The 9,767-nt window shown below is 42.0% G+C and overlaps 1 protein-coding gene across 1 annotated transcript in view; it reads left to right on the top strand.

The window, feature by feature from the left end:
• The window catches only part of TAB2 (TGF-beta activated kinase 1/MAP3K7 binding protein 2), a 127,285-nt gene that overhangs the window by 74,595 nt on the left and 42,923 nt on the right, over positions 1–9,767 (top strand). Inside the window, exon 3 of the mRNA XM_019527249.1 lies at positions 8,377–8,567. Coding sequence (XP_019382794.1) covers positions 8,466–8,567 — 102 coding nt within the window. The 5' untranslated portion in view covers positions 8,377–8,465. The remainder of the gene's footprint in view (positions 1–8,376; positions 8,568–9,767) is intronic.

The raw sequence follows: 9,767 nt of genomic DNA, 5'->3' as shown, positions 1-9,767 counted from the left end.
TGCTCAGGTTCCTTCCGACCCTACCAACTATGAAACTATGTACAAACATTCACTCTCACAGGAGGTCTCCCAGGAATGAATTTTAACCCTTGTGGTTCCTGGGTTGTTTTTCTACTGGAGTGACCATTTTGCTGTGGAAGAAAAATTGTGAATATCTGTATACTTGTGGTTTCTCCTGGGAGAATAACAACTCTCCCAGGTTAGAAACCGAATGCCTGTACATAGCCATGCTCAGCATTTACCTCTAACAGTTTTCTTTCTCATCCTGCTGGTGTTCTCCAGCACTCTGTACTTAATCCCCCTCATCTTTTCCTTCCATATTATGTCACTGATGACCTGCATTGGTCTTTCAACTTTACTTATTAATGGTATTTGTGTACCCACCTGCCTTTTTATTTTTGAAGTCCCAAATATAACTTTCTGATGCAATTCTTAATTCTTAACTTCCAGTTTTACCCTCTGATCAATGCAGGTACAGCCGAGTGGCTGCAGGTTCTCCCATGACTCCTCTGGCTTTGCCTGCTTCTTCTCAGTGGGCAGAGCCACAGAAGAAGCCCCCACGGCTGCCCTGCCCAACCCTACCTCCTGCCCGGCCCTTTTAAAAAAAAAAAAAAAAGCCCCAGAATCACCAGCTGTAGCAGGGGCTGTGGGGACTCTGGGGCCACATAGCAGAGCCCCCCATGCAGCTCCCACTCTCTGATCTCCACCCTCCCGCCCCGCCCCACACTCACCAGCTCTGGCAGCGATGATCAGGGCCTCTGAGGGCTTGTGGCAGAGCCCTCCCACACAGCATGGGGTGGGGGGACAGCAGAGATGATCCCCCGCACAGCAGCTGCTCCATGGTGCAGCACGGCTCAGCGGGGTGCTGCACACTGTCTGGTAGCTAGGGAACCTCTACCTGTCAGCTGGAGCCTGGCAGCGCTTGACCCCAGCTTCCAGACAGCACGTGGCTCCCTGCCAAACCATGCTGCACCCATGCCATGGGGCAGCTGCCACGCAGGTGCCAAGTGGGGGGGAGGCAATCCCTGCTACCCTCCACTGCACCGGGGGGTGGGGGGGAACTCTGCCACGAGCCCTCAGAGGCCCCAATCCCAACTGCTGCAGCCAGTGAGTGTGGGGCTTTTTTTTTTTTTTTTTAATTGCCAGGATGCTGGGGCTGAACAGGGCAGCCATCGGGCACATGGCTGAGCAGGCAGGGGCTGGCAGGGCAGCCATAGGGACGTCTCCCATGGTTTCCCCTGCCGGAGAGAGGCAAGCACGCTGGAGGAGCTGCTGGAGAACCTGTAGCCGCCCAGCTGTGCCTGCCTCTCCCTGACGGATCTGAATCTCTGAATCTTTTCCGAGTCGATTTAGACCTTTCAGCGGGTCTCCCGATTTGATTCAGGTTCGGAGATTTGGCTTCCGAATTGAGCCGAATCTCCTCTGAATTGAATCAGCGACCAAAGCTTCACGCAGCCCTAGATGCCAGTTTTTCCCCCCCATCTCAAAAATCAATTCAGATAGGTTTTTTTTCTTAAGTTTAGGCTGTACCAGTGGTTCTCCACCTTTTTTTGACGTGAGGCACCCCTTCATAACTTTTGTGAATTGAGTGGCAACAGATTTAAAACACAAATTGATATAGTACAGTTCTTTCCTCTTTGCGGAGAGGGGGGTTTTGCGGTGGGGGTGGGGAACTGGCCAGGCAGGGACAAACCTAAGCATACATTTATCTGATCTCCTCACACCTTGTGGCACCTTTCAAACGATCTGATAGCACTTTAGTTAAGAATCACTGATCTACATGGACAGGCCCTGTGCTGGAGTTAAGCCCAGGAATTAAGATATTCTCATGAATTCTTATACAATAAAAATCCTGAAGATCCATCAGCTTCTACAATACTTTCTGTAGCATAACTTATAGCAGTAGTTAGAGTAAGACCTTGGTGTATCTGTTACCCAAATATATTGTGGACTTGTTTCACTGGTACAAAAACCTGTACATTTACTTAATGCTGACTGACTAAAAATAAGTCTCTGTTGAGGTTGTGGAGAAACTACCATAGCACATGTTCAGTGTGTTTGTACATGTGTGGTGGGACAGTAGGGGCGCTACCACATTCAGCTACCCATCTCACTGTGCCCAGCTCAAAACCACGCTTCAGGAGTCTCCCTAAAATAGGGAGTGCCTATGACCAGCTGTCCTCCTTCCTGGAGACCTCCCACAAGTCTGGAGTTTTGCTGCCACCACCCAGGCCCTGGTCTCTGGTAGGGCTCTGTACAGACTAGGGTACACACTCAGCCAGCCTTGGGGGTGCTTTGGCCCCCTGGAAGTGTTTCTGGGTGCTCTTTATAGCCTGGAGCATCCCCAAATACTCTCGGGTAGGCCTGAATTAGTTAATAAATAGCCAAGCTTCCTCTCCCTTCAGGCATTCACAGCTAGGCGTGATGAGCCAGATAGCTTTTTATCAGTCAGAGAGAGAGGATGGGGGTGGGTAGAGAACAAAGGAAGTTTAAGAGACGATTAAAACACCTTGAGCAATACAGAATAAATTGAGCCTTTCATCAAATTTGGGTTCGGTGACCCTTTTAACATGCGTCTGAAATCACTTAATCCTAATATACTGGCTAAATTTCCAAGTCTGCTCACAGTAAAATTAACTGGAGCTTCTTTCTGGAGGTCTGAGCTTCTCTAAATCCCCAAAGTGACTGACTTCCCCTTGTCAAAATGCCTGCAGCAGGAAAAAGGAAGAGTGAGCTCCCCCCTCCCTCAGGAATTTTTACAACCCAGTCACCTAGGTGACCAGGTTGACCGAAACCAGGCAGTGTAAAAAACAAACAAACCACTGGGGTCGAGGGGTGTGGGCTGTCCCAATACAGAGATGAAGCAGACCGAGGAGGATTTCTTCACAACATGTATGGGAAGAGAGGATCCTGTTCCATTTAATTTTTTTTCTTTACAAACAGCTTAATTTGCAGTACTGTAAATCAACGGAATATGGCATTGCCTATTAGAAACGTAGGTGCTAATTCTTATTCTTCCTGATGTGACTATGTACCAGCTCTTAGCTGCAAACCCTTTAGCCCTTAGTGGCCATATTTCCCAGCCATCCCCACCTGATATGTAAATGTGTTTTGGAAAGCATCTCTAGAGCAGGAATGTTCAACCCCAGGAGCCATGTGAATCTGGCTTGTGGGGCTCCCTAAGGGTCCTAAAATCTGGCAGCAGGGAAGCAACAGCAGTTAATGCTGCTTTTATTCCCCCACCACCAAATTTCTGAGCCCTGTGAGCCAAATATGATCCCCTGCATGGGATCCCTCTGCTGTGTGCGCAACTGGAAGGCACAGGCACAGGAGACAAGGAGTAGGGTGGAAGGCTACAGGTTCCCCCCACACACCGCACAGTCTCCCCCATGTTGCCCCTAAGCAAGTACCCCCTCTCACATCCAGTGAGCTGTTCTAGCTGGGTACAGGTGGTAGATCATCTATGGCTTTAGTCTCAAGCCCAGGGCCAAAGCCAGAGCTGAGCTGCCACCTGCCTTGATCTGGTATTCAAAGCCAAGACAAAGCTTTTTTCCCCATGCCGATTGGGGACAGAGAGGGGAATCTTGTCTTGGATTTCAGTAATATGGTAGTGGCCCCCTTTAAAGAGATGAAAAGGAAAACTGCACTGTACACTTACTTTTCACAGTCATTCTCTTTGGTATCCTTGATTTTATTTTTTCCCTCAGTGTTCATGATCTTGTTAACATAATTTTGTAATCATTTAGAATACATATCTTGTTTTATTAATTTGTCCCCTCCCCTTTTATGTAGAAATGGGTAAATAAGCATTTTCCCTGCAGGTTTTTGCAGTAGGAACAATAATAGTATACTTATTGCTCACAAGCCCAGATAGAGATAGAGCAGAAGAAGTTACTTGATGAATCACTTTGGCAAAGGAAAAGCTGGAAATTGTATACAAATTGCAAATACCCAACTCAAATTACTGTGTAGGGAGTTGAAAGGGGATCTTACTAAGAATTTGTGTTTTTATGTTTAGGATTTAAGAGATTATGGCACTTAGTGTTTTGTTAATGATAGAGAACTTGCTTTTTAGGTTAGTTTTATATAAGTTGTGATGACTTCAGAAAAATTCTAATTCTTTTATAACCTTTAGAAGGATTGATTTAGAGTTTGTCATCCTTTTCTTTAGAAATGTTAGCTTAATCCGCTATGTGAGCTCTGAATTTTTTCTGTGTAGGTCAGTATTTTTTAAATAAAATGTCTTCATGGATTTACTCACTTCAACTCCAGAAAGCTACCTGTATGCACTGTGTGCAGTAAAACAAAGCTAAGCTGCTTGATCAGCAGGCATACTGCTAAAATTACTCTGAACCTCATCCTAAATGTGTATGAGAGAAGAAGAGAAACTATCCCGTTTGCCTGAAAGCCTAGCCAGTCTAATACCTGTATGTGTTTAAAAAGGACAAGTTAGGTTTCCTGTCTGTTTTACTTTGGCATTTCCTGGCTGTGATGTTAACCATACGATTTCTAATACCACATTACGGTCGTTTTTTCCATATAATAGAAGTTAGAAAATGTGACTAGCAATTTGGTTTTTTTCTTTTAAACAGAATGCCACGCTCCATTGAATGTCACTATCCACTCTCACTGCTCCCTCAGCTTTGCCTTGTTAAGGGTTGATCTTTCAACCTTTTCAAGAAGGAATTTACTGGCATATGCAAGTTTTTTTTTAATGCATATTTTTTTCTTCAAACAAATTTCAACATAATATGAAAATGAAAAAGATTGCTTCTACACTCTCCATCCACCTGTCTTGATGCCCGTAACATGTAGATGCTTAGCAACCCTGCTCCCCATGCCTCTGCTGCTCACTGGGACCTTCAGAAAGAAGAAATGCTTGGGTATTGTGCATGCATAATGGGTATAGTGCATCGTCTTTGGGGTTCTGTCAAGAGTGTGGTTTGGGCACTGGCTCTCCTTGTAGCAGGCAGCTGCTGCAAGCACCCAAGGAACATGGATCCTTCCTCTGTTCTGTATCCTGGTGGGAGAAGGGGAAGAGAACAAGAGCTGCAATAATTTGCATTGCATCATGTAACGTTATGTAAAAAAATAAAAAATTGCTGTCCATAAAAAGTTTGCAGATTTTCAGTAAAATAATTCTTGGATTGGCACCCGTGTTCTTGCCTCTCTTAAGATATGCCTATTACTGCTGTAAAGATGAGACTGCAACTTCTGCAAACCAACTGCAGAGCTTAGTTGGTTCTGATCGCATGTTGGTTGTACTTGGCCAGATGCATGGGGCTGGGATGGTGCAGGTGCTGAGGGGCATGGTTGACAGCCTGGAGAGTGTAAGTTCAAGGCCAAAGCAGAAAACACTCACAGTGCAGCCTGTCAGATTCCAATGAATCTGCAAATTCTACTAAGTACCTTGTCACAAGGACACGAAGAAGGAAAGGAAAGGTCAGAGATACCACTGGGGACAAAAGTTATAAGGCTGAAATCAGTAGCAGCTGTTATTGATTGTACTTGTGTGGGGTTTTTTCAAGCTTTTACTGCTTTATTAACCAACCAATTTTTTTCCAAATAAAATACCAATATTTTATATATTCCTCTTTGAGGATTCCATGGAAACTATTTTTGAAGTGTAAAATTTAACTGGTTTAGAGTTGCCAGCATAAGTAGAAGCTGGTCTCGTATATGTCAGGATAAATGTGTCGAGAGGCTTTGTATAAAACATTCATAAATAACTCCAGGATGACTGAAGAGTTGCTGCTTTAGAACATTTTTTGGAATCATTAGTCTCTTCTTTAAAAGGTGAATATCGAAAATCCTGAAAGTGTAGACATAGGACAGTTGTGGAAAATAATAAGCCTTATTTGTGGTTCCAGGCTTCTGCTAAAACAACAATATTCCTTAGGGTCAACACCTGATAAATTGATATACTGTATTACCGAATATAGTGCTATCAATCCCTAGACAAGAAGCCATAGGGACAGAAAAGGAAAAGACACAGCCTTGGAGAATATGAGGTAAAGGGAAGAAGGGCAATCCCTTAAAGTTGAAAAGCCCAGCCACAGTTTGAAAAAGAACTAGTAGAGCGCTTGGGTCTAGAGTACTCGGAATAAAAATATGGTTGTTGAGTGTAATTAACAGTATTTAAGGCTGCAAAAATATTAAATCTATCAGTTAACGAAAGCCTTAGACTTTTATAGCTTTTAGACTTTTCTGTATAAAAAGCAAGAGCTCTGCTTTTTATGTAGAATTCATCTAAGAGCTGCTTTAGTTAACAATGCAGCCTGCTAGTGTGCACATTTTTAATTTTGTTTCAAGAGTACCTTGATGATTTAGCTAAAATTAATAAGGAACACCTATGATACTGAAACAAAAAAGCATGGCAACAGGATAGAGTAGCAACAAGTTAGCTAAATAAGTTTCTAAATCAGTTTCAGTTCAGTTGCTGTGTTTTTAGAACAGTTCTAACAGCATAAAGAGCTGAAGGCTGGATAAAGGGTCAGACAACTGCAAGAGAAGAAATAGCAAGGGCAAAGCTTCATGGTCAAGAAGTGATGGAAGAAATGGGTATGTGACAGTAAAGGCTAGTGGGAGGTCTTTAAATGCTGAGGAGGAATTCATGCCTGGGTGGGAATGATGCAAGCAGCCAAGGAAATCAGGCAGTGGGAAAATAAGCAGTCATAAGTAGATGCATACCTCTGGAGAGTTGGATTTTAAGAGTTAGTGACCAAAGAGGGAAATGCAAATTGAGGTCTGAGAATGTATCTTGGCTTTGTTTTAAAAAAGTTACTATTAAATTTATTTACAACTATAGTGATTGGTGGAACTTGATTAGATTGTCGTAGCTTAAACTACCTGCAAGTAGCTTTCTTATAAGCTTTGTTACTAGGAATTGCATTTAATTCTCATATGCTCCTTATGTATCAATTGGGAAACATTAAGTGGCAACTGGTAGCACCCCTCACCCAGTCAGCCCCTGCCATTGTTTTCGTTATGCTTCCCTACTTCAGCCCCTGCAGGCTTCCACCTCCCACCCCCGTTTCACTGGCAGTTACAGCCAGTTTTCCTGCTGATGTGGAGCATTGGTGGCAATTGGCAGCAAGGGAATTGATGGTGACAGTTGAAGTAGCGGGGCTCAAGAAAATTGGTGGGGAAGGATAGTTGAAGTATGGGGGGGCATGAGAGTGGCTACCTATGCTAAGGTGGGTGTAAACCCATAAGCTTAGGGAAACACTGCACTTAAGTGTTCCAAGATATGTAGTCTCAAAAATCTTCAGAGATGTTGAATGACATGACTGTGCTGCAGCCAGCCAAAATATAATTATTTGTATGTGTAAGGTGGCTGGTTAATGCTGATACAGACTGCTGTATGACTGACCTTTAACAATAGGTAACAATATATAAATGCCCCAAGGAAGGCCTGACTTACAGGGCTGTCTTTGTCTAGTCATGACCCCTGGTTATTTCTTAAGCATTAACAGTATTGGTCGATAAATTTTAATAGATTGTCATTAAGGGCAAGTCTACAGAACCCACTTTCTGTCGTTGTAGTTAGTCTGGCATAGCTGTCAATGAAGCCGTCTATGGTAGATGTAGTGTGTGGCAACAGAGAATTTTTCTGTCGGTACAGGTATACCTGCTCTCCTCACCACATGAGCTAAGTGAACAAAAAGACATTTTCTGTTGGCATAACTGCATCCACCCACACTTGTGGGTTTGCTGGCATGGATATGTCATCTAGGGGGGTATGTGTCATCTGGGAAATTTAATTATGTCAGAAAAACTTTGTAGCATACACTAAGGTTAAGAAAACTACAGTGAAATTTTTATCACTTTCTTAAATTGTGAATTCACACATTGTGTTCAGTATTTTCTTGCCATCAAAAATCATTTAGATAAAAGGGGGGCATTTTAAAGACTTAGGCATGGCTTCTGTATTTTGTGACTGCTGTGATATTGGTAACATCTTTGTGCCATTTCAAAATATTCAAGTGATATAAAGTAATATGTATGATATGAAAAATGTGTTTTATTCAGTCAGTAAGATTTAAAGTGAGACTTGAGAAGGAAACCTGCATTAGACAGGCAGCAGGTTTCTCATTGTAGAGCATACAGGGAAACAGTTATGAAAGACTAGAAAGAATTAAATTAGTTTGACAAGTCTCCAAAAATGTAACATGGGGAAGTACTGTAACATAAGCAATTAAATTTATTCAATAGAAATGTTCTTGCATAAAAATTTTGCATTGAAAAGCCTTTGTTACTGGAGCTGAAGGAGCTGGTTTCCACATTATAATTTTGTGTTTGTTTTTGAGAAGGTTACAGAACTACATTTTAAACTAAGAATATATATAAACTTTAGGGTTTTTCACCCTTTTACAGAAGATGCTGGGACAGAAGAGATGAGTACTCCTTTCACTAAGACCTAGAACTGCCTGTTGAACGAACAGTCCCGACCAGGCAATATACGAATGGCCCAAGGAAGCCAACAAATTGATTTTCAGGTTTTACATGACCTGCGACAAAAATTTCCTGAGGTACCTGAAGTTGTTGTGTCCAGATGCATGTTACAGGTTAGTGTTCTGCTATTACTGTATTTCTACATGATATTATTCTGAAGATGTTAAAAGTAGCTAACAAAGTTTTCCCTGTTGTATGCTGTGGCTGGGTGGATCTCTTGAGAACATGTTTTTTTCCTGTCATATGACTGTTTATTCTTTTGTCTTTGTCTGTTTTATAGCAAGCAGACTCTCAAATTGGATTTGGTTTGTAGTTTAGAAATCGTAGATTTATCACTTTTTTTTTTTTAAACTAAGTCTCAGCTTTTGAATATGCTTCCATGGTGCCCTGTTTGCTTAAATAGAGACTTCCCCAAAGCTTCATTTTCAAGGATTTGTAATGGTGAGTATGGACTGATTCCTAATATAAAACTTGGACATAGCAAATTTTGACAGAATTTATTTGGCCGTCTTCAGTTTGCAAGAAAACAAAATTCCAATGGGGGTCCTGTGGTTTGCCAGGCTAAAATAGAAAAGACGAGTTCCTCTTTCCCATTACTGATTACCTCTAGTTATTTAGCAGCAGAAAGAAAGAAACTGAGTCAACCCATAGAATCACCATACATGCTCTCAGGATTGCATGGCACCACATCTGTACTTAAGACCAATCCTGCAAGATACTAATTTTTTTTCTTTTTAAAAACTGTTTAGTTCTTCTAATACAAAAATAACTTAGGTACTTCATAAATCTACTGGATACAAAGAAGTCATGGACTTAATATAGACATTGGAGTTACGACGCATTACAACCTGTCTGACATCTGAGTCACCAGGCCACCTCCCTGAAACTTACCATTTGCATTAATTTTCCCCCCTCCTATTGTCTTCCAAACTTCCAGCTATTTACATTTTCACAGACTTCTTGTCACACTTCTAGCTTCTTATCTACCTTAAAGAACTCAGAGCAATAGCAGTCTCCCAATGCCTAAAGAAGGATGTTTGTGCCTGAAAGCTTGCAAAGTACTTTTTCACAACTATTTAGTTGGTCTAATAAAAGATATCACATCTACCCAAAGAACCTTTCCTGCCTTGGATTAGGTGATGCATCGGCTTAGTCAGGTGTAGTATCTTGTTGCTATCTGGAGCCTAAATTGTGTGTGATATGATAACCAGCTGAAAACCTTAACCTTTGCTCCCCTTGTATCACAAGCCTTGGTTACATGATACAATGGATTTTTTTTCTTTTCTCTCCTTTTTTTTTTTTTTTTTTTTTTA

This window comes from Gavialis gangeticus, unplaced genomic scaffold (genome assembly GCF_001723915.1).
Source record: "Gavialis gangeticus isolate Ggan-Ray unplaced genomic scaffold, GavGan_comp1, whole genome shotgun sequence".
In the NCBI taxonomy this organism is placed as follows: domain Eukaryota; kingdom Metazoa; phylum Chordata; order Crocodylia; family Gavialidae; genus Gavialis; species Gavialis gangeticus.
Note: the sequence above shows the minus strand (reverse complement) of the source record. Positions and strands in the feature narration are given on the sequence as shown.